This window comes from Xiphias gladius, chromosome 14 (assembly GCF_016859285.1).
Source record: "Xiphias gladius isolate SHS-SW01 ecotype Sanya breed wild chromosome 14, ASM1685928v1, whole genome shotgun sequence".
Classification (NCBI taxonomy): Eukaryota; Metazoa; Chordata; class Actinopteri; order Istiophoriformes; family Xiphiidae; genus Xiphias; species Xiphias gladius.
The window spans coordinates 10,878,142-10,904,227 of NC_053413.1; the positions used below are offsets into that span (position 1 = coordinate 10,878,142).

The window sequence follows — 26,086 nt, forward strand, 5'->3', positions numbered from 1 at the left end:
GATTTATTCCAGTGCTACTACGTACATTATGCATCATGTGGCAGTGTACACAGAACAATGATTGGGTTACATTTGTTCACTTTTTGGGGTTTTTCATTCTGTTATTGTTCAGTAGAAGTGTGTTCTGATGCCTGCTCTATGAGGAAAGCCTACTTTTTCTGGATAATAAAAGACTTTCGGATGCATTTATCACTTTGACTCATCTACCATCATCAGAATAACATCATGAATGTCCCTCACTTCACTACGAAATACTGTGTATTTTTTTTTTTCTAATGGAGAAAATCAGGTCACTATTAAATATTGGAGTGGTGTTTTGGCAGGTCTTCGTTGGTGACAGGTTAAGGACTGAAGAAAACAAAACCTTTACAGCTGGATAAAAAAACAACAGAACCTGATCAGAACGCCATCAGCAGAAGAAAGAAAACATGTGAAAGTGATAAAATGGTATCCTATTAATTTGCCAAAGTTTCAAACCCTTCATATCCTTTCTAATATTTCTACTGCATACCTGCAACATGCTGTGCATTGCACCCAGCTACCTTTACCCCTGTGGTTCACCATTTGTCCCGTTTACTTGGCGACATCTACAATGAGGTCATATTTACAGGACACCCACTCTTGCTGTTCCAAAGCCCCTGAGCCAAAACAGACGTCTGTCAGTAAATGAGCTATGGCTCTCATTTTTCACTTCTCTTCAATCTATTCTTTCTTGCTGCCTGATGAAGGATGAAGTCCTTAACACCAGCACTGTCGTCTCTTTCTGGGAAAGACATTCCAGCATCTGTGATCCATTCTGGTGTAACTGAATATTACACACTGAGTGCAACATGCAAAATGACCTGGGGGTTCCCCTGCTTCTTCCTTTCTTTTTCTCTGTGTGTTTTTTGTTTGTTTTTGTTTTTTTCCTTTGAAACCAATCAAAGGTCTTTGCTGCAGGCCATTTGGGAAGCCTCTTTGTGTGGGAGGACTGATGCTCTTAATGATGACAGATGACAAACGCAAAAGCTCCGATGTAATGAAGAGGTGGAAACCTTAGATACGAACAGGCAGGTGAGGTCGTAATCAAGCATTTAGTCTTCCATTATCCGTCCTGACTCATTGGATGACACTGATTGAAACAGAGACTCTAATGGCATGATAGATCCCCTCATACTCAAAGGGTGGAGTGTAGCAATGTACGAGAAGTGGCTAGAGGTGGGGGCAGTAAAGAGTCATGCTTCATCAACTCAAGTTGAAAAGGAGAAAAGCTAATATTCATGCTTGATTAAGTTCCGCTTGTAGAAGACTCTGTATGTTCTTGAATGAAGTGCTCTCTGGCCAGTCCGGAGCCTGTGGGAGAGTGGACTTAGACCCAGCTCAGCCCGAAGCAGCTTGGAAATAATTAAGATCCAAGAAATAATAATCATCCTATATGTCTGTTATCTTAAGGGGCCATAAAGATGATTTTTAGCACTAACACCCTTTCAGGACTCAGATTTTCTACCATTCAAACTACTTTAGGACAGCATGCTAGCCTTTCAACCCACTGACTTCCTGATCTGCCTATTATATGTGCTTCTGAAAAAACACTTTCAAAATCCTGAATATTTCTTTTCAGATCAAGAATTTACTACTCAATACAACTCTAGGATGCATCATACACCATGCCTTTGAAATTTAAAATTTTCTAATTTCTCCTTTGTCACAGTGAATGTGTTTTAGTGTCATTTATAAACATACCTGACATTGTAATGTTAAAGGAATAGTTTGATATTTTGGGAAATGCACTTATTCGTTTTCTTGCCAAGATTTAGATGAGAAAATCGATAACACTCTCAAATCTGTCCAGTAAATATGAAGCTACCCCTAGTAGCCAGCTAGCTTACCTTAGCATAAAGACAGAAAAAAGGGAGAAACAGCTTCTCTAAAGTTCACTTATTAACATGTTATACTACTTTGTTCAATCCGTACAAAAAAGTGTATAAACAAGCTAACTATTTCTTGGGGTCTTGTTGTCACCATGAAGTGACTGCACTATTTACATTTCAGCTTATGTACGGTTTAAATAAACAATATGTCATGTTAATTTTGGACAGAGCCAAGATAACTGTTTCTCTGTTTCCAGTCTGTATGCTAAGCTAAGCTAACCAGCTGCTAGCAGTAGCTGCATTTTTACCTTACAGATATGAGAGTGGTATTGATCTTTTAAGCTAGAAAGTGAATAGGCATAAGTCCCCAAAATGTCTAACCTTTCCTTTACACTTGCTGAGGGAACAATTCACTGTTCTGTAACCATCAAAGCTTCTTCAGCACTTTTATTTGTATCCTTTAAGGATTCTTTTGTAATATCGGTTTTTATTCACCTCATATTTTAGACAGGAAATGCACTACAGAATCACAATACTGCAACTCTCTAGGTTCTGCAACTCTAAAAACCCTAGGTATCCTAGTTAATAAAAGGAAATTTTAGTAAAAAAACAAAAGAAAGAAAGGCAACAAACAAACAAAAGTAAACATAACAAAATCAAAATCATGAAAATCATCATCAAGCCATCCACGGAAGATTGTGTTCCATTGTCATTTTTGCACAGAACCATGCAAAGGGGCAGGGTTGGTTTCTCAGTTCAACCAGTGATGTGTGCCTGTGTGGCCGTATATACCAGCAGACCCCAAGCCATGCCATTTTCTGAGGACCACAGGAAGCTCTAATTAGTGGTGGTGTGGAAGGTAGACTACTACATATTTCATTGTTGTGTGTATGAGTGTGCAGCATTGAGCTAAAAGTGAACTCGTTCTCTGACAAACACACTCACAAATATTCCCTCAGCCTGTCTCACTTTCACTTACCCTCTGAACATTTTTCTTTTTTCATGGTGTTAGTAGAAATAGAAAAAAAAGGTTTATGAAACATTTAGAGTTGCTGTATAATGGAGGCAATGTTATGCATTACATTAAGACATTTTCTTTAAATTTTTGGAGAGGAATGTATCTGAAAAAGGAATGCAATGCTGTATTCAGACTGTTAACATCGTAAAAAAGCTCTGAAATTAGTAATTAAATAACCCTCTACTATTTATACATTCAGGCACTGAAAAATCACATGTCAATATGTAACTAAAAAAGATAGTCGCTCTCATTTTTTCCTTGGTAAGAACAAGGAAGCTGAAACCTTGAAGTTGGCAATTGTGTAAATTTTTCCTACCCAGTAGTAATGCCAAATGCATCCCCTTTGCTCTTCTTTTGTGTGACAGTTTCCCATCCCCCTTAAGTGCATTTTAAAACACTGACCTGAAGTCAGAGCTTTCATAACCTCTCCTAAAGCTTTCACCCTAACCTATGGGAAAGAATCCATGACACTAGTCTTTTGAAAGGGAAATCCAATGGTTTGTCTCGCTCCCCTCACCGGACAAACAGATAGACGGACGAATGGTTGGACGGATGTTGTCCATGGCCTCAGAGGGCCAGCAGGTGAGCCGAGGCCCTCAGCTCCACAGACCAACATTTCCCCCCTCATGGTTAAGGACTCTCCGGTGTGATAGCCAGCTCTCACCCCAGTGACCCTGAACTCAGTCATTTTTTAACTATACAAGGGCTTTTACAAAAAAGCTAACTTGAACAGCCATACAATGGCTAAAACATAAACCATATCTCTACTTTATCTCGGTTTTTCAGTCATTTTTAAATTTTTTTTCTCTTTTTCTGTTTTTGGATGCATTTGTGTTTTTATTTGATTTAAGTCTTCATTTGCCTTTCTTTGTTCTTTTGAAGTAGCTCTGATCCAGTCCTGTGCTGAGAAGCTCAGTCACAGAGGAATTGGATTTTGGGTTTGATGTTGGGCGTGGAGGAAGGAGAGAAGGGATGGATTGGGTGGGAGGGTTGGGGGGTTGGGGCAAGGATTAGGTCAAGGGTCAAGATATGGATTCTTTATTAGTCCAGACATGGACTCTCCAGCAGTTACAGGGATGGGTTTGGATGGGACAGAAGGCTGTGACGAGTTGGTTTGGGAGAGGTGGGGCTCGAACGTGACTGCAGAGGGTTTGTCAAGGTTATCCGCTATCAGAGGAGGTGTGTGGTGCTGTGGAGGGTGAGCGTCGCCTACGGGCGGTGGAAGTCCAGGATCGCTCAGAGCGTTCAGAGCGCTCTGAGGCTAGCGAGGCGGGCCGAAAGCGGTGAACAAAGCCGTCCAGGAAGTCCTGCTGCTGCTGGGTTATGGCTTGGGAGATGAGGCAGGGCAGCGCCTGCAGGCTGCCCGTCACCGAGTCCAGCTTGTCCTCCAATGTGCCGATGCGCTTGTCCAGCTCCTCACTGCGCTCCTGCAGCTCTGACACCAGGTCATACATCACATTCTGGGTCTAATAATGGAGAGGGGAGGTGCAAGAACAGGAGGACAGAGAAGGAATAGTAGGACGGGACAAGAGAAAGAAAAAAAAAAGCTGATTTACAACTTAATATCCATATGGAGAGATGCAACAAATGAAATTAACATAAGATACAATGTGTATGCATTGCAAAGGAAAAAGCCTTTCATGTAACAGTCCATCATAGATTACATAAGTAGACAGTTTAAATCCCAGCTACTCGGTCTGAAGAGAAAGAAATGATGACAGGAAGCAGTATGCAGGGGAGTTGTACAGTTTCAGCAACTCAGCAGAGATTTTATCTTCCCACCGATTTAACAGCCAGCTTCTCCAGTCCATTTATAGCCAGAGAAGGTCTTTAATGCTTTATGCATTTGCTTGACATAACTCATTCACATCAATAAAAGTGTTTTTTATTATCTGGGCATTTATTGTTCCAACTGCAGATGCAATGGAGCCAGTGTTAATGTATGTAGTAACTACATGTAGCTCTTCTATTCACTCTATGACAATTTTATGTATTATAAAATAAAATGTAATATATTCTATTCAATTCTTTATTTTGACATTGTGATTCTCATGTGACACACGATTTAATGGGAATACAGTGCCATAAAAGTCACAAAATATAATCATACCCACTTAGGGCCTTTTTCAGGCATTTGTGCACCTAAGAAATCAAAGGATTTCTGTCTTGTGTAGTGGACAGAAATCAAAGGGTTACTTCTCTATAGAGCTTGAAAAAGAGACATTGAGCCGTTGAACTACCGAAGGGTGTACACAGATAGATCTGACCATCAAGCAGAATAAGGGCAAGTAAACATACATTAAAGGAGCTGGCCTTAAAACCTTTTAAAATACACACTGGAGTGCAAATGCCAACCACATCACATGAGGCTGCAGTCATGCACCTCCCTTTGAACCCCCTCTCTGCTGTGCTCTGGTGGGTCAGCTGACGTCTGCACAGCGGGACAGAAGCTGCTGAGGCATGACTGTAGTTACCCAGCTCTTATAGCCAGACATTGTTTACAATGTGTGGCTAGGTTCAGGTTCCTCAGACTTTTCAAAGTGAGTAGATAGTCTTGCACCAGGACCCAGGCTCAGCTGAGTTAGCTTAGATGTTAACAAAAACAGGTTTTCAGTCCATGCGTACATTTGGTATCAACAAAAACCTGAAGATGCAATCTTCGGGGATAGAACAGTAATGCCTCTGACTGCTCCAATATTAGCTCTGGTGATCTCAGGGCTCAAACAGGCCTACCAAGAATGAGACTGTTGATCTACCTTGAACATTGAGACATTCTTAAAGACTACATAATTTAGACTATGTATCTAGTTCTGGTTTAACATACCTAAAACTTTAAAGGTCATGGTAGCATGAGGACTTTGCCATGACAAATTTGACTCTAAGGGTAATGTTCAATTTAGACCACTAGAAGAGCTATGGAGTAATGATTGGGTCCCAATTTTTTTTTAGGAGCTTAGGCATACATACAAGGATGTGATTCAGAGTCTTGCCAATGGTTTTGTGTTGGTTGAGGTAACTTGCCAAGAAATGTAAGAATGTGCTAACCAAGGCAAGGAAGAAGAAGACTGCCAGCTAGAGAACATGGAAGTAAAGCAGGTCTCAAATTCCTCCAAATTCGGCTTTGCAGATGTTTAATAGGGAATTAAAAGGGTTCATTAGGGTCAAGGATACATGTTGGTGAGAAAAAGTGAATGTAAAAATAACTTACTTCACAGGGTACCTTTAATCTACATTGAGCTTCACACAAAATAGATTCTTTCTTGCCTAAATGGGCCTACTTTCGAATCTTTATGTTACTTACTTTTTAAAAATTATTTCCGGTATCTTTGATTATATGTGACACCAGAATGGCTGGATCATCAGCATACCAGTACAAGGAATTATATAAGCAGCATTCCTGTTATTTATGTAGATAGCATAAAGTCCAAAGGTCCCAGCATAAAACCTTAGGGAACCACACATCTTACATATGTGCATACCAGAAGCCTCTGAGACAAACCTTCCACCTGCTGGGACCTTCCTGATAAATGAATATCCAGTCATTTAAAGGCTGTTCCTCCAGCCCTAATGGCCTTCAATTTAGATAAAAGAAGAATACTGATGCTCATACAGTCCACATCAAACCCTCCAAAGAATATATAGACCTGTAGCTATTTGGATTTAAATCACATCACTGAATTCCTTAATTCAAGTAAATGATTTAAATTTAAACCTGAAATAATTAATTTTGGCATTGACGTGTTATGCGTATTAGCAAACAGTGGCTTATTTACACATCAAACGTCATTGATTTGGAGTCATAAAACAGAGGCAAAAGATGCTAAAACGCTCCATAGTAATTATTCTCTGTGGGGTCATCACTAAAAATGACCCCTTTCCTTTAGCTTTAAAGTAAGTAATACACTTTAAGTAATAGTTAAAAAGATATAAGATTTTGAGATATAAGATTTTTTCTTTAGACTTGCCTTTGCCAGGTCCACCAAGGTGTTGGCCTGATCATTGAGTTTCCTCTGCTCCATCTTCACACTGCGCAGTCTGGGCGGAGGCAAAGAGAGGGGGAAACACGAAGAGGAGGGAAGGAGGTAGTGGACAAAGGAGAGAGGGGAGGAGGTGAGGAAGAGTGGAATAAGGCAAGAGGGGGGAGGAGGGTGGTTTGCAGGAAGGAGCATATAGAGACAGGTTGTTTGGGGTCATGAAGGGGCAGAAAGGGCCAATAGGGAAGAAAGGAGGAGGAGGAACAAAACATTTTTTATCAGGAGTGTTCTCTCACTGATGACATTGAAAAGAGTGAGGACAGCCTGCATGCATCATAAATGTATGTAATTCACATATCTATATATATACATATATAGAAATACATATGTATATATATACATATATATGAGCATTCCTGGTCTTGGTCAATGCAATACCAACCAAAACATGCAAAATTGTGGGAGCATACTACGCTCATTTTGGAAAAAAAAAGACTGTGTTTATGATGCTTTATCAGGTTCTTTTTCTTGTAATAACAAGATCTTTTTCTCATAATGGTGCAATTCTTTCAGCAGCAATTTTTACCATAAATAATTATATATTTTTCACTGCAGTGAGGAACAGTCTTGATACTGAGAGATGATCTTGTTACAACCCAAAAAGAATCTGTTTTTGAATAGGAGGGGCGAAATCAAACACGATGTTTTTTCCAGCAAGAGTGCAATATGCTTCCATACCAGAAAACCCCTGAATCTATTTTTGAAATTAAAACATTCCCATTTCTCTCCATCCAAAAGTTAGACATTAAGAAAAGGAAAAAAATGACATGCCCTTTGTCAGTGCTACACACAGCTCAGTGGTTGGACTTCATATATACACACTGGTCATTCGGTAAGCGTGCAGTGACTGTGATTGACTTTGTGCACAATGAAACATGAGTCTTTCAGTGCTCGATTTTGTGTGTGTCTGTGTGTGTTTTTTTGCTTTTGTGTCTGTGTGTGTGTTTGTGGCAATGCTGATGGGCGGGTGTATATGTGTGTGGATGCCACAGATAAAAGATGAAGCTTGCCAGAAATAAGCTGTCTAATGACACCATTGAACAAACTGCAACATAGACATTTCAAATAACTTGCGCAATGATACATTGGACATGTTTTGTGATGCCTCAACATTATGCCTCCTTATCTCTAATCAAATACATTTTGGCAATGTAAGAACTGTTAACGCTGATGTGAATAATGTGTCATTGTTAGCAGTGGCATCACACAGCCATCATCTGGATGTGTGAGAGGAAGAATTTCCCTGTTCAGCAAATTATGAGACAGGATGACATTCAAGGGCATTTATTCATGTGCAAATCAGTATATCACAGCAGAGTGAGACTGCTCGCTTACGGCTCTATCTCTGTGGGAAACCGTTTCAACTCCTATGTGTCTGTTTGCTCGGCTTTGTTATCCCTTATGGCTGTTGAAGAATTGGGGCTAAAAGCCTAACGTGCTACTTATTAGTGTAACACATTATAGTGCAATTTTATTCTACAAAACCCCAGCCTATATCTTGTGTCTTGTCTTTTTGTCCTACTGTATGTCATTAATGTCAGGTGCAAGCTTTGGTGTTTGATCTCATATAAGAAAGGGGAAAAAAAAGAAATCAAAAATCAATATTAGAACAACAGCAAACATTTCAACCTCAATAGAACTACAGTACATTACAGTGTGTGTGTTCACGTCGGACAAAACCATCAGGAGTGTAGGATGGGTTCTGTTGATGCAGGTTAATATAGCCTCCAGAGCAGCTATATTAATCATGGGCAACATTATACAGTACATCGTAGATGATTATGAACCGCTGGCAAGGCCAGCAAAGCTTCAAGCTCATTCTGTGCAAGATGCTTTTTCTTTCACACGTTCTCGCCAGACAACCCTCCACTATTGACACCGGTGGCAAAATGTTGATGCTTGTTTTTGTTTCATTCCATTCAAGGGGGGATGGGAGGGAGAGGGAAGTAAATGGAACACTGAAGTAAAGAAAAACCAAAAACAATTCAGCATTCAGCTTTTTTTTTTTTTTTCGTATCAAACGCTTTTTTTTTCATGCATGTCAAACGCAGACATGGAGAGACGAGAGTTGGAGGATGTTGAGGAAACAGTAGGAGGAGGATACATAGAAGACTCAACTTACTTCTGAGCTCTGCAGTGATAGAGCAAAACAAAGACAGAACACAGTACAGAGTTTTAAACCCACAACATTCACGAAACGAGTGAAACCATTACACTTCTCACTGTAAGCACAGGGTAAAAGGGGATCGGAGGAAGAGGGGGACGGGAAGGGGAAAAGGAAGGACCATTACACTAAATTGCAGTGTGTTTGCTTGTGTGTGTGTGTGTGTGTGTGTGTGTGTGTGCATGTGTGTTTGAGAGTCTACATGTGTGTCAACATAACAATCAAAGGAAATGGTACTCTAGGAGGACATTGTAACAAACGCTAGAGGTGATACCACCAAATACTCACAGCTACGACTACTTTTCATCAGTTCAATAGCAATACAACCATTGATAATACAGCCAACATATCTTGTACCACAAACAACATTAAAGACAATCACATGGATTGAATATCTTAAGAACTATTTTTCAGTAACATACTCTAGTTTTAGTTTTTGGGCATGCTGAGAGAACCCCCTTGGTGGTTGTACGTGAACAAGCCATATATCTGTCAAATATTTTATTTTACATTAGATAACATAAGACAAACACAGTGCAGGACTTACTGGTGAATGGCTTGGAGAAACTTGCGCTGGTGTTTCCGCACCTTGGCATGATCTATCTTTTTGACCAACTTGGTGTGTTTGTAGATGAGCCATGTTTCCCTGAGTACATTGGCAGCTGTGTTCTTTACCTGTGAGCCAAGGCGTAAAATGACGATCGGTGTTAACAGTACGATAACACGGTATGGCAATATACAAGCTAACAATACGATACCATGAAATACAACAAGAATTTCATGAAATGGTCAAAAATAGTGAAATTAAACATAAGTAAGAAATAAAACAAAACAAAAATTATCAACATGATGCCAATGGAGTGGTAGTTTATAAACAATGCCAACCTATACAAATCTTTAAAATGTTTAAAAAGTGTAACAGAACCTAAGTGGATCGGACACTGACGGGGAGTTTACAAGTTTACAGCACTGACATTATAAAATAATAGGATTAGTGTCACCGTTGGACATTCGCACTGAGGACACTGTGTAAACCAGTGGCTCCCTAAGCTGGGGTTCAGGACACCAAAGAGATTGCAAAATAAATCTAAAAAATAATAATGGAGGAAAAAATGTTTCTGTTCTGTCTGTTCTCAGTCTTTATTTTCTATCTAATTTTCTCACAGTCACATTTTACCTCTGGATAGTTTTAGATTTTCTTAAAGCCTCTGTTTTGAGTGCTTGTACCCCTGTATACCTGGTTGCAGGTCTAGGTTTAGTGTACTAAGTTTAGTACTTGTTTATGCATCTAAAAACTGGTCAAATTACATTGCAAAAAATGGAAAATCACTCTTTGGTTGAACTTTTGACCACACATACAGCATCCTCATGCAGCCTGTTCTGAGGGGTCCTTGTTGTAAAAATACATCGTAATATATTGGTTACTCAAAATGCAGTAATATGAAGTGACTCACTCGTTTGCAGAGTTGTGTGTCCATCATGAAGTTGTGGACGTGCTTCTCAGCCTTGGTCAGCTCCAGCTTCCTGGCTACCACTGCAACTACCAGTGCAGTGCAACCAGCTCCCTGTTGCACAAAGACACGGTCAAACAACATGGCAATATTTTGCTTGTGAGTTTTTAAGATGCAATTTGTTAACTTTACTACATTGATAATTAAAAGAAACTGAGATCCAATAAAGAGAGTAAACAAAGCTGCTCATGTCGGACAACCTATGTCGAACAAGAAATGTGTCCCCTTCTCCTGGAACAGTGAGTTGCATTTGGCTGGTTTCACTTAAATTTTTAGTGAAACACCAGCTAAAAGAGCAGTGAAATTGTGAAGTGCTTTCAATATAAACAACTATGTATCAAGCAATTTCAGGTTGTTTTTTAGTTAAGTAGAACAAAATAACTAAAAGAAGCCGTGTTTGAGTTCTTCAACCAGAAATTGTCCAGGCAGTAACAAGTTGAATCTGAATGGTAATAACTTTGTTCCTTATAAAACTGTCGAGAAGACTAAGGTGAGTTCAAACACCATGATTTCTTTACAATTTTACATTAAATTAATTCGGGTTGGACAACTTATGTGGTCTTTGGTTCTTCAGTTACATAACATTCAGTCATACACTGTCATGACTGTCATCACAAATTGTTCAAAATCTTCACATATTGAGAAACTCTATTAAACATTCCAAAAGAAAAAATTAGCTCAGACTTGTGTTTCTTTTTGCAGTAAGTTTAATCATGGAGTGTACATGGGAGTGAGTGTAGAGTGTGGAGCTGAGGTTTGGTTTTGTAACTGTTCCAGTTAGAGTTGTCCTATGAGAATGTTATGTATTTATCTGAGTGAAGAAGAGAGAGGCATACCATAATCCCTGTAAGCAGACACACGCCTTTCCCACAGTACGTGTGAGGTACCATGTCCCCGTAGCCAATGGAAAGGAAGGTAATCGAAATGAGCCACATGGCTCCTAGGAAGTTACTGGTCACTTCCTGTTTGTCATGATACCTGAAGTAATGAAGATAAGCAGAAGTCGGAGACACACAGTCAGAAAAACGGCACACAGTTACTTGAATGTAAGCATGCTGGAGAATGATGTGGTTCAGTGTGAACAAAACAGGGGTGGTTGGTGGAGGAGGTGGAGGTGGTGAAGATCGACAAGGAGGAGGAAGAAATCATGGCGCAAGTTTTTACACCTGTTTCGTAAAGCAAGTTTGGCACATGGTCTTCAAAAGGCATCAATGTCCATTGTGAGTAAGAAAAATGAAGAAAAATATATATTCAATGGATTTGAGACACTATACTTAATTTCTATTGTTTTTTGCCTTTAAGTCATTTCTATCTTAAACGGTTTAATGGAGAAACATGTTTAATGGTAGGAAACTTAAACTGACATGTAGGCAGAAAAAAGCAAATAGTGTCAGTTTTTTTATAGAATTTGATGGAATGATTTCAAACTGAGAGCAAAACCACTGGACAAGTGTTTCATGTTCAGTGTCTGTCCATACAAAAATTAACCATTTGGTGAGATGAATGATATGGAGCATTAAAATATTGATCTGAGGCCAAATCACTTACTCTTGTCGTACATTGGCATAGAAATTACAATTTCAGAAAACATGTTTCAAAGGACAAAGAGACAGGCCAAGTCGCTGTAAGTGACTGGATAAATAGTACCGCAGGTCAGACTTGATTTGATTCTGACAACCCAACAAATGTAATGTCAGTGCATCCAAAAATGCATATACTGCTGCAATTAAATCAAGCTAACAATTGGTTCATTGGACACGGTTTGCTGCAAATCTTCCTCCATAGAGTTTACGCTGCCCCCCAGAAAAGGTTTGGCAATGCAAATCATCACTTCAAACATGTTGTTTGCTTAAAATAGCTGACAGCCATGCTTGAATTGTCGGTCCAAGGGCCTGCAGTGCATATGCAAAGATATTTCTACAAAAAAACACATTGTACAAAGCTCGATTGATGATGACATTCCCATACCTTTTGCAGCAAGACAAAAGTCCATCACAGAGGCAAATCTGCCTTATCCACCCACCCTCATTCAACTCGCCTGATTATTCCCAATGGGCTGTCTAGGAGGAGATCAGATAAGATTTAATTTTGGAGTTAAAATCAAATATTCATTAAACACTTCGAGACAACATCTTGCTAACATCTTTCTGACAAGACAACGGAGATGGAGTCTAATTTCTTGGGATTTTGTCAAGGCTTTTCTAAAGGGGATTCTCACTGGGCCAATCATTAATTGTTAACGACTTCGAACTCTCCAGCAGTGACCCAGCATGTGGACTCAAAATGGATGGAACAATCACCTCTAATTAGAGCACAAGTACAGACTGGAGCACTTGGGGCCAGACTATGAAATTCTTAAGTTTTTCTCTCTACTAGAAAAAAAAAAAAAAACAACCCTGAGCTGGTTTTGCAGAAATGCCTGCTCCTCCTTCTCCTCCAAGACAGTTCATTGTTATCGAATATCATAAATGAACTAATCATGCCCTCTGCAGTTCTTAAAACTCCCACTCTCAAGTTTCTATTCATGCTCAAAGTCCGGGGGAAAAATAACTATGAGCACTTATTTTCCCTCAGAATGACAAAAAAAAATGTGCGGTCTGTGGGATTCAAGCTTCTTAAATGACATGCAGAGAAGCAGTCTGTACAATACCATGCAGGAATAAAAAAGATCTGCAACCTGCATGCTTCAAAGCCAGTATATTGAGAGCAGGGGAGCGATGGGCAAACCTAGGGTCCATTTACAGATGAGAACCACCTGACAAATACTGCAGTATCACCAGGTGGAGGGGGACTGTACGTCTTCTCAGACAGGCTTTCATTTGTAAACGGTGGGGTAGGACTGGATGAGTAACAAAGGAAGAAGCTCATCGAATTTGACACCCCTGTCTCTTTTACCTGCATCCCAACACTTCAGCAGCTGCCCTTTGATAGCTGCCAGGGGACTAAACTTGATCAGCTGGCTAAATATTGTAATTACAAGTGACTAGTATGTTAATTTCATTCATCTTGTCATCAAGGCGTGATTCATGTCTTAAAGGCAGGCAAAAACGTGCTGCACCTTTTAGCACAGTGAACAGAGTTCTACATTGTATTACAGTGGCCTTCTCTCTGTTGTAAACATAACCCTTAAATACACTTGACAATAATGCAGGGCTTCATTTTGTAGCCGTAAAATGCTTCAGAGAATGCTTCCTGTTTTATGATATGTTTTTCTAATGGTGAATGTGGCAATATTTTCCACGCACATATTTCAATACTTCTCTACTCTGAAAAAGAGTAGAAGACAGCAATACGGGAACAGAGACAGAGGCTGAATGGGGAGCTAATCAATAGCATTTTAAGGCTCTCAATATACTGTGTCAAGTTTTGGAATAGCATGGAGAAGAGCTGGCACCACTTTCAACCTATTCCAGGACAAGAGTTATACAGTGTCTAGAGCAGATAGTTTTATCCCCCACTGTTAAATTCTCCCTGACAGACACTCTGCAGCAAAAGCAATACCCTGGCATCACGTCCTCAAATATTTCAGAAAGGACATTATTTGCCCATGCTGTATAAAATAATACAGTAATTTACGTCCAAATGAGCTCTGAAACTTTGCGTCTGTGGTGGGTCAGAGGAGTACAGCACAATTCACACAACATAAGACAAATAAGGAAACGTCTCCATGGTTAAGTTTGCCTCTATAAGTTTGCTTCTTTATCAGTTTATTCAAATGATCACCAATTTATGAAACTGAACTAGTCTAGTCAGCCCTGCTCATTAGGAAAACTTATAACCATCACTGGGATGTTTTCTGTTTTCGCTGCCATTGTGTATAGGTGTGTTTATGATACATAGGAAGAGTCCCGAGGAAATACAGCAGCCAAAAGCTAACAAACCAACCTCTGAACAAACAGAATAGTAATGATGGATCCAGTGTGAAAGAGCCACACACTTCCCTCTGCCAAAATACACACACACACACACACACACACACACACACACACACACACACACACACACACACACACACACACACACACACACACTCACATAAACCGCCAGGAATATTGGAAATATTTGATTTAAAACACTACAATATAGACTATTCTGATTTAAGAACAAAAGGAAAGGCTTTGTAGACACAGTACTTGATAATTAATACCAACGTATCTACTTTCAGTCTCAATTCTGTTAAACAGAAAGTGTCAAGTACTTGCTAGCTATCATTTTAAAGATTTAGGTGTCATTTTTAGATTCTTATTATCTTGGTTTTAAGTGAATCCCCTCACATACATAAAATCTGAGAAAGCATCAGGCCTTTGCTTCAGTATAAAATATATCTGGTAAAAAGTAAGAAACAAATACATGTGAAACCTGATTCTACAGCAAACTGTATTTTCAAACTTCCTGCAGGAGAGCCACAGCCTTGCTTCTGTTTCTACTTTCCTCCACTGGTCAGTTGCAACAGCAAAGCAAATGACTTCCTCCACATTCAAGAGATACTGTTTAACATTCTGCAGCTATCGCCTGCGCACAATAACAGCACTTTCCCTCCTCCTCCTGCATTTTGGTTTCACATCATCAAAAACAAATTGAAAGGATTTTTCGATGAGTGCAAGTCTTGTTGATATAAAGGAATTTGAGCTCTGGCTGAGATAACTTGGGGACAAATATGTTGGGATGCTCCTCGGGGAGTGTGTTAGTTGCAGTAAACATGAGCAGATTAAACTCAAAGTGATGATGACCTAATTAAAAAACTGCAAACCTAACAGTGTTTTTTCAGTGCAGCCAATATGCAAAGCAAGCAAGCAAGCAGCAGTAGCACATTCAAAGTGGACTGTGCACATATCATAAATTGAATGGACAATTGTATGATTTGTGCATTTTTATAATATGTTTCCTTGTCTAAAAGAAATAAAAAGAAACAAAATACAAAATCGATCCAGTTAGTCAGTTATTTTATCAAACTATTTTTTATAATATTTTAATTTCAGTACACTTTAGATAAAATGATATTGTATTATACCAAAATTACGATATATAAAACTCACAATTTATTAAAAGGATGAGTCCTCTATCTAACCCTGACTTTTCCAATAGCACGACCATGAGGTTCACATTTGTGGTTTTGAGTAAAATGTCTCAACAACTACTGGAAAGGTTAGCCATGAATTTGGAACACATGTTAATTTTCTCCTTCAGATGAACTGTAATAACTTTGGTGATGCCTTTTCATCTAGTGCCATTATCAGGTCAAAATTTCCAGTGATTTTCTATTGCTATTACTTTGTTTTTTTGGTTAAATACTCAAAAAACTATGGTTAAACAGTCGCAAAACTAATGACAATCCCATCAGTTTCAGCTGTACTAACCCTTACCCTGATTAGCAAATGTTAGTGTGCTAACACGCTAAACCAAGATGATGAACATGATAAACATTATACTTGCTAACCAGCAGTATGTAAACGCTGTCATTGTGAGCGTGTTAGCATCCTGGCCTTAGCATTTAGCTCAAAGCACTGTGCCTAAGTACAGCCTCACAGAGCTGCTAGCATGGCTGTAGTCTCTTAGTCTTGTCACAACTGATATTTCATCTTTCAGGAACCTGTAGTCTAAACATAAGTACACAAGGAACTGTTTAGAAAGTTACACAACGCGCTTTCTAGCTTGAAAAAAAACCAAAACATTTCTACTTAGAAAAACACAGACTTTGAGTCACCCCACATCTTATTTGCATGTGTACTCTTTCCCTGGTTTCCCTGTAATGTGTTAACCAAAAAGCTTAACTATACTGTAAGGAAGGTTTCATTATATATATGTGAAGTATCATTGCACTTGTTTTCCATTAACTGCAATTCAAACATATAAGCAGGGGACCGGAAGTAGTATCTGCAGCCATCTTCACCTCTTGGCTTCGTGCCTGAACTTGAATGATAACCTGACCAGGCGAGGGCCTCAATGTCACAGGAAATCAAACATGGGGGAGTAGCAGTCTTACAAGGTGTGTTGTAATTGTATATTAGCCAATCAGCATAAAATATAAACCAAAAGAGAGGCCTGCTGTGTGGCAGAAACCAGACGCCAGCTTTCCATTAAGTGTGATTCAATGAGCCCTCAGCTCTGTAGGATGATATCACTCTCTGTTACACCAACTGTGTAATTGTTGCCAGGAACTAAATTATTTTGTTTTACCAATGGTAACATGATTGGACTTTATTAATAAACTATGCTTAATGTTATGCTGTCAACCAACTAAGATGTGAATCCAGACGTAAAGACCTGCCTGGATTTGCTGACTTGAAGTTTAGGCAGCGAGGCAAGCTTCAGGCTTTAGTTGCAAGAAATGATCAAATGTGTGTTTGTGAATCTCAATCAGACTTATTAAACTTCCAAAGTGTACACCACAATGGTGTAACTGGTTAGATATCTTGCAAGTCATTCTATTACAAATGATGAAGTAAAAGATGTCAGCTAAAGTAAGCCCCTGACACAATCTTGTGGCACTACCCTCTCAAACTTTCATATTTAAACTGAACACTTCAGTCAGGCCCTTTCTTTGACCTGCTGCAAGTGTCCTTCTTAATCTGCAAGGCCACTAGACAGGAAGCGTTGTTCACAAAGCCCCTTAATCTTAATGTTTCAAGGCTGGAGTCCAGTTATGTCTCTAGGGTTATCAGATAGCGAGTATTGTATTACAGATGTTCCACTGAATTAGGCTGGAGACACCTGCAAAAAAAACTCAGCAGTAAGTAAGAATCCCAGCCCCTGCCAATCTCAATACTAAAGACAAATGTAAACAAACCTGTGCTCGTGCTCAAGCTGAAAATAAATTCACGATAGTCCCCATGTAATTTTTAAAAAGTTATTTTGCTCCCAGAAGTAATGTGTTCAATGGAATTCATCATATACCCCGTAGTGTTAAGGTTTACTTTGCTGAGAACCATCCAACCTTCAGGGGAGATTTTGATACACCACCACTCCACCTCCACTGCCAACTCAGTGCATTTAAACATTTTCTTTTATGTTCCCAGTCTTCCCAATGCACTGTGCACTACACAAAATATCTTATTTGCTCTTCTTTTGCCCATAAAACCAAGTCTGGCTTTAAGGTTGTGCTTGCACCTGTGGGATTACCAACTGACTTCTTCAAATGAGCCCCCATACAGGTGCCCCATAAAATACTTGCCCAAAACATTTTAAGGTTTTCAATTTTTTAATTCCTTCCTTTCAATTCCTTGACCCAACACTGTCTGATAAACTGTTGGGGGTATATAAAGGTTTTATAGCACTGATTTAGTCTAATTGCCCGGTATCACATAAGGTGTCTTGCACATAGCAGCATTACAGCATATATAGGAAACCAAGCATTTCAATAATAACGGTATAGAAATGAGTCCTGTGTCTGACTACCATTGTCTGATCTATTTCTCTGTTCCCCCCGACTCACAAGAACTGTCAGCACATTTTGTGACATTTATGGGCTTTTCAGCTTGTACATATTAACAAAACAAAAGAGTCAGAGATACTGTAAATGCAGGAAAGTGTATTTGGTATTATAAAACTTTACTGTATCTGCATGGAAGTGAAGGTCTGAGGCCGATGAAACAATTTTGATATGATGTTATCAGCAATGGCAAGATTTTAGTTGGTTTTGTTACAGTTTGTCAACGAGGGCATCTTCTAAGGTATAAAAAGACAAGGAGAGTTGACTCTGCAAAGGCATTTGACATACTTTATGGCTTAGTTGAATTTTTTTTTTTGAATTTAACTTGGGCTAAAAGTTTTATTGTCACTCAAAAGTTAATAGATAATAGATTTTACCTAAAGTAAAGCTTGCAGGGATTCAGTAATCAAAAGTAAGCTATCAAAAACACTGTAGTCATGCAGTTTAAAGGCATGCATTGAAATCAGATGTTTAGAGCTACTCTTGGTATTACCATATTTGCTTGTTAATAACACCTACACCATTAAACATCTTTTCTTCTCTGCCATCGCTCAAATTTCACATGAAAACAAATCTAGAGAGCATGAGACCCCGCATTAAGTCAATTTCTGCCGTGAGACATCAACAGGAAAATTAAAGCCTTCTTTCAAATCTCAGACTAGTTTAGAAAATGCTAAATTTGAAACAAATTCTAAAGTAGTTATGCTCACAAGTAGATGAGCACAACTACCTACCTAGCAACTGATACATTAGGCAGATGGTAGCACTTCATAGTCACAGCAGCTACGTCAGAGTCATGATTCTCTTAAACTGGTAGGAATAATGTTCTCACTGCTAGTATGGCTTTCAGAACACTTTTTGTAACTTTCAGAAACAAAAAAATACTATTGCTGAAACTTAATGTTGTGCTAAGTGTCGTTTATCTCTAAACCAGACTAAAAAAATAATAATAGTAACATATAGAGGAACCTTTTATTTTAAGCTACCACTACCTGTCTTTTAAGCAAAGAACAGCACTGGTTCGGCTCATGATCCTCAGTGCATATTCTGATCATATCTTGGGATGTTTATCACTTTCACATTCCTTGTTATGCAAACATGCTTTGTGGGCTATATATGACTTTGCCATAGGCTGCAATCAATACTATGCCTGCTTAGCATGCATAGTTAAGACCACATTATCAGATCAAGTCATCAAACCATAGAGAATCCCCCTGTCATTGAGGTTGCAACAGTTTGCATAGGATCTGTCTGTCTTTGTGGAAGAGATGCACATTTTAAAGATAATCTTGTGAACGAGGGTAAAAGTATATTAGAAACTTAGTCTGACAGTGAATAAGGTACTATATGTATATATAGACAGTTAACTTTGTGAGCCTTGGGGTTCTGTCTTGTTTTTGATCGTCTTTTAATGGGGAGTGTGTTTGTTCTGCAAACAGATTTGTTGGTATTTGTTGACAGAAATGCTTGGAGAGACTCAACTTCTTGGAACTAATGGATACATTTCAGAGTTGTCATCATCCGTTAAGCCGGTATAATCAAGGTGGCACTTTCTGTTGCCACGAAGGAATGTAATGTTGTTGCATTACATTCTAAATATGAATCTACTATAATAACCAACTAACACTATCACTGTCAGATTTGTGTCCGTTCAGTGACAGATCAGTGTGTTTGCACTGGATGTGTGTTAGCCTGGAAATCGCAAAGTTGTAAAATTTACCTGAATATTTAATGTAAACCTGGGGTTGGTGTGAGAAAGTTCAAGTTGCACTGGTGTGTGTTTCCCTGGTTGGACATTTGGACAGTCTGTTCTTGGCTGGCACTGTTTGTATCTTGTGGCTAAGCGAAGACACAATCTGGGTGTCAGACCTTGGTTGTGGGTTTAGCTGACTAGTAGCTCAAGCCTGATAGTCTGGTGCAGCGCTCTGAGGGAAAGTTAGCTAAACTTTCTGAGAGCTTGTCTTTTACATAGCCTACGGGTCCTCACTGGAAAAGCGAGGTGAGAAACAGCAGTCTCATATCGCCTTGAAATAGAGCGTTTTGTTGCAGATAACAGAGTTAAGACAGGAGAGAAAGAAAATTAGATAACAGTTAAAGAGAAAAAGGAGCGAGAAACCAGGGAGGCAGGCAAGGCATGCATGCACATGTGTAACTGAGTTCTGGTCGGATTGGGCCTGTTTCTTATGGATAAGGGAAGGCAAAGGGACAGGGATTCAGTAGTAGGGAGAGATGAGGAAAAACTGCAAAGCATGCCACGTAAGATGGGTACAGTAGGAGATCTTCAAAGGATCAGTCAGGAGTGAGAGAGAGAGGGAGGGAGCCTTATGTTAGTGAGGAAGAAACCAAAAGAGCTTAGTTAAGGAGCTTAGTTGAGGTAGGTTAGCTCTGAAGATGGGCTGTATCAAGAAAGAAGGAAAAGGCGGCCAGTGACCAGCGTTTAATCCATCTACTATAATATTAGCATCCTCCCAACTCCATCCTCCCTCTACCCCTCCATCCCTCTCTGTTCCACTGGTTATGTGTCTTTCATTCCCCCCATCTACGCATTTTCCAGGTAGACTCCGTGCTCGTCCAATCTCACATCGTACTGCCTTTTGATTGGCTCAGGAGCGTGGTCAATGTGACAGTGTAACGGCGCATTTAAAAGAAGACACAAAAGTCACACACAGCACTTTGGGAAACAAGCGCCTCTTTTTTCCCCTTTTATTTTACTTGAAATGATGGGATTAGATAAGTAAACATGGAAACCTGCATGCTGTTTCGATGTTTGCAAAAGGAGAGGACGAAGGGGGATGGGGACATTCGATTCATGGATGTAAACAAAAACTGGAGACACTGCTTTCAGCACAGAAGGAACTCCTCCTTCAGTAGTGTCTCCATTAAAGAAACTGCAACAATGAAAAGCAATGCCTTCATTTACCTGACTAGCTTTGAAGTGTGTAACATTAGTCATACTTAGTTGGTGACCAAAATCATGCTGTGCTAGATAGTAAGACTCACCCCAGACCAAAATGACACTAACTAGTACGCAAAATGATTTGACATTTGTCCTCTACTTGGATATCAGACCTTCTTTTTTGCTACAGGAGATCATTTCTAGAGCAAACCTTCGCAGTAGAAGCAACAAAAGTCTGTGGAAAACGCTACAACACTCTTCAATTAATTTTGTGAAGGGAGACACATAATGGGATGGTAATGCGTGAACACAAAGAACAGAAAGGCTTTTGCTCCTCGGCAAATCTTTGGAGTTGCTGTTAAAGACTTTTTGTGCAGTATAGATCTATAACAATTGCATAAGGAGAGGGAGAGAAAAAATGAGAAAAGACAAATTGCCCTCTGGCAGACTCATGAAGGTGACTTAAAGGAGCTGCTCCGTTTTAGCACAAATTTTCTCTTCCTCCTCCTCCTCCTCCTCCTCCTCCTCCTCCTCCTCCACTCCCTACTGGCCTAACATACAACAGTTAGCAAAGAGACGCTTGCTTCAAAGTGCTGCTCACACCGTTGGTCTTTGCTGTCCTCCTATAGCAACTAAAAGCCTGTTTTCTTAGCAGAAGGATGGTGCCATTTTCATGCCAACTAGATGGCCTACTTAATCCTCCTTTGCCATACTGAGTTTGGAAAGGATCCTCGGTTAATTGTTGTAGAGGGGCTGCCCCTTCTCCCCACTACCACCCCCACCCTCCAAACCCCACTCGGGGCAGCAGTGGCGCCAGCTCGGTGCAAAATGATAAGTTGGTTTTTCCACGGCTGGAGAACGAGGACTCACATGGTATCCCTATGGAGCAGCATAGTGGGGAAATAGAAAGTACAACAAAACATTATACAAACACACACACACACACACACACACACACACACACACACACACACACACACACACATGCACACACACACATGCACGCACACATGTGCATGCTTGCACCCATCCGTAGTAACACACGTAGACATACGTACACAAATCCACCCATCTGAACACACGTTAATCTGAAACTGAAACCAAGGGACTAACGGCATGCACTGCTCATGGAAAGTGAGTGTCAAAGAATGTGTGGATGTGTGTGTGATCAAACCAATCTACCAAGACTCTATCAGAGATTCTGTGGTTCTCATCTAATCATCTATTAAAATCCAAATTTCCAAATTGACACCAGCGTACTGTGATGTGCAGTGTCATATGTCCCCTGTGGTAGTTTTTCCTAGTGTAAATCATATGGAATTCCTGTCTTATATAATGAGGTACTAGAGAATGAATGTTGGCAATATGATCAATTGGGAATAATAAAGAGAGATAGTGAAAGAGAGTGTGTAGCAATAGCCATGAACGGGACTGTATAGAGACACTACTTAAAGTATTAAAAATGGCCATTGTGTTGTTTTGAAAGGATGCAGATATCAAGTTTATTGTGAACTCTGGTGTCTGTTACACCTCACTGTCCTGCCTCAGCCTTCCAGTGGAGCTGGTGTCAAAGATCAGCCGATTGGGCTCCCCCAGTGAGGTTTAAACCCACCAGCCAACAGTTAGAGGTGCTGAGGGTCAGAGAGGATCCAGGGTCGGGCGTGCGAGGGGGGATGGTTAGTGACAGGTGTTAAAACGGGAGGGGGAAGTTAAGAAGAGAGGCAGAGGAAGGGAGGGGAGGTACTTAGTAAAAGCAGGCGAGGCAAGCTGCAGGAGGACACTGAGCATCTGTAGACAGGGCCTGGCTGAAAGACTGAGAGCAAAGCCTTCCTCTGAGCTGAGGCTTAACTTTTACAGTGCAGCACATGTACAGTATCACATTGGGTCTGACAAGAACTGCTGCTATAGATTTTCCACTCTCCACCCACCCCACTCAAGTCCCCTTTCCAATCCAACTATGCAAAAATGACTTTAAAACATCAAAGCTGGCATTAACGTCTCATTTCCCTATGCAAATCCAAAACGAGAAAGGAAAAAAAAAGCTTTTCATTCCTCCCTGCCTCTTTCATTTTCAGTGAGAATTGTTGCTGCCCCCTTGAGACGAAGCCCGATGCGCAGTTTTGGGAGAAAACGGGTTAGGGGATCCTGGGGGCTGCTCTGCATTACTAAAACAAACCATTCAGCAAACAAACAATTAGACACTCATGAATTATGGACAAGCCATCTAAAATAGCAATAAAAACAAGGAGTGGGGAGTTGTGGAGCAATTGCTGAGCTAATGAAACACATGTCAGGGTGTTTTTAAACACTCAGGCAGTGAAATAGTATTTGGGTGTATCTGTGTATGCCTTTCTGTACACGTGTACAGTATTAACATGTAAACTATCCTGATGATTCCACACATTTCTGTGGACCAGTGCAGATGAGCGACAGAAACAAAGGTAACACTGAGAAGCGTGGGACAAAACGGTGACAAGAGTGAAGGAAGAAAAGGTTTCTAGTAATCCACAACGTGTGATTGTGCATCAGCCATTTAGTTTTTCAATTTGGCCATTATTTGGCCATTATTGACAACCCTGTGTTTACCTCTCACAGACGCGCACAGTCCATGCAGCAATGATCCAGGAGGATATACTGAACACCAGCAGAACAGTTCCTGGACAAATGGTCATGAGGGTCTTCATGACAAAGCGTGTGTTGAAGTTGATCTTGTTGAGGGCGCCAATGCTGCGAGACGAAGCGTCCGTGAACAGCTTGCTGTGGAGTAACATGACCCTGCCAATCAGGTAGAGTCTCAGGAACATGGGGATGGAGAGGATGATGTCCACGTCAGCGTCAGCCACCGACGGAGTGTAGGTAAAGGCCAGTCGCGCCGTCCAGGTGAACACGTACTGGCCAGGGATGGGATGGATGGCACACACCAGCAGCTCTAGCACGATGAAGAAGATCCGCTCATACGTCATGGCTATCCTCCAATCGTCCGCACCATTGTCGACCATAAACAGCTGAAGAAAAACAAACATACACCAAAGACTTGTATTTGTATTTGTACGTTCTTCCATATGCAAAAATTTTGTTTGTTGTTTGAGATATTGGATTTTTTTATAGCATTTCCCCAATTTTTATATCCTCTACAACTGCACTGACGTGTGTTTATCGTAACAAAGTCATGTTGGGAGACCAGTGCTTTTTGGACCAAATCAACAGATTTTATTTAAAATTCTAGTCAAGCTCTCCTGGGGTCATGCTGAAATTGGATAAAATGTGTATAAACGATGGAGTAGACATCTAGAAAAATATCATTTTGTATAATTTAACCATAAAAAGTGGCATCCAAGATTTGGATCTTTTAATTAAATGTGATAAGTTTGACGCAGCTCAGATCAAGCAATAAAGATTTATACTGAATATGGCATGTAAACCAGAGTAACTTTAAACCAAGCTTAACAACAAAACATAAAATGAGATGCAGTAAAATGCTGGAAAGAAAACAATCCTCATAGCATAGCATATGAATCTGGTCCACAGACTCATTGCTTGTGTGTTTTACTACTTAAATAAATAGATTTATATTTTAAGTAACAGAAAAGGAGATGCTGGTCTATAAACAGTGCTTTCTAATAATTGAACAAAATGCCCCTAATGTTGTCACTGTGTCATCACAGTCAATCAAATAAATGCATTTAGACGGGTAAGATCCTTTTTTTGTACATCATAGATGCATTATTATCCTCTCCTCTATTATTATAGTTCATTATAATAATTAATTCATTTTTATAGCGTTTCCTTTTTAGCATAACAAAAATAATATTTCAATTAAAACTGTTTTTAGTTAGGCTCAGTTGCCAAATCAGAAATCCTCTTCCTCCTTCTTATCATTATTGCTATCATCATTATCACCACACTGATCCCAAAAGCTGCTGGTATAATGAATAAAATGAAGTTATTTTTTTCTGTGGTGGACTCACCTGGATTTCCCGGGCATGGTACATTATTATAAGACCAAGCAATATAACAGTGGAAAGGCTGATAAGGCATTTCAGTGCAAATGAGTATGAAGATTCCTATGGTGAGAGAAGAAAAACAGGAAAAAATATTAGAAATAGCCATGTTAAATTAAAGCAGTCAAGACATTTTTTATTACAATATACAATCTAGTCTTAAATATAGGAATAGAAAGATAAACTGTTATTTGCATTCACTGACAATGTGCATTTTCCATATTTTCAGATTCTATATTTAGCCTCAACAGATGGCAATAGTGACCGGTTTCTGATGTTTCTTTTGTATGGTACTGCAAGAAGGTGAAATGAGTAGTTCAGCAAAATAGGTAGAATTCAAGTGAAAGCTGAGCGAATATACTGTAACTCAACATTTCATATTCGATAGGTTTAAAAAAAAAATATAAACGTGTAGCATAAATGTCCCCAAATAAACATGCATACACATAAGCACATTTATGCAAAAGTACACACAAAAAGACACACACACATGCACACACACTACTTATTAGTCTAGTCTAACAGAGACCATATAATGGGGTTTTACACACAAACAGTGCAGTCAGGATAACACTAAACAATGCATCTGCAGGTGTAGGTGCAGGCTGATATTATCAATGGACGTCCCCCACCATCTAAACAACCAATTAATCAAAGCCCAGCACTAACAGGGGGACTTTCCATTTAATGGAAGGTGCAGAAAAGGCAAGTGTGGCATTAAAAGGGGGGCCACCACGATAAGTGTTGCCGGTGATAAATAGGCCAGCCGGATGCTAATGCTGCAGTGTGCGTGTATGTGTATACATGGGGGCCATAGATCTAGGAAATGAGAACCTGTACTACTCAAGTCTCCCCATCTATGTTGCTAAAGTGCCATTTGATAAATCAATTTATCAACTATCGTGTAAAAATGCCGCTCTGCAGCAGGCTAATGATCATAGGGTTGTTATTATAATAACAACACCAACAAACAAATGACTAAAACAACACGTGGAAGTATCGTTCATAATCGTCAGTGTGATGACAGTGAGAGCTGCTCGGTATTACTCTGTCCTTTGGTGGTCCATATTACAGAATGTATTTTTAGCAATCAACTAGATTGCTTTGCCCCTCAGGTCGATGACATGTTCACAAGACATTCTAATGTCTGAAATTGTTTTGAGAAGTCCCTGGTGAAATAACA

The 26,086-nt window shown here is 39.7% G+C and overlaps 1 protein-coding gene across 1 annotated transcript in view; it reads right to left on the reverse strand.

The window, feature by feature from the left end:
• Positions 1 to 2,117: 2,117 nt before the first annotated feature.
• The window catches only part of kcnn1a (potassium intermediate/small conductance calcium-activated channel, subfamily N, member 1a), a 41,655-nt gene continuing 17,686 nt past the window's right edge, over positions 2,118 to 26,086 (reverse strand). The window contains exons 3-9 of the mRNA XM_040144654.1: positions 24,871 to 24,966; positions 23,489 to 23,907; positions 11,414 to 11,555; positions 10,521 to 10,631; positions 9,614 to 9,741; positions 6,834 to 6,903; positions 2,118 to 4,334 (exon numbers count right to left, since the gene is read on the reverse strand). Coding sequence (XP_040000588.1) covers positions 4,029 to 4,334; positions 6,834 to 6,903; positions 9,614 to 9,741; positions 10,521 to 10,631; positions 11,414 to 11,555; positions 23,489 to 23,907; positions 24,871 to 24,966 — 1,272 coding nt within the window. The 3' untranslated portion in view covers positions 2,118 to 4,028. The remainder of the gene's footprint in view (positions 4,335 to 6,833; positions 6,904 to 9,613; positions 9,742 to 10,520; positions 10,632 to 11,413; positions 11,556 to 23,488; positions 23,908 to 24,870; positions 24,967 to 26,086) is intronic.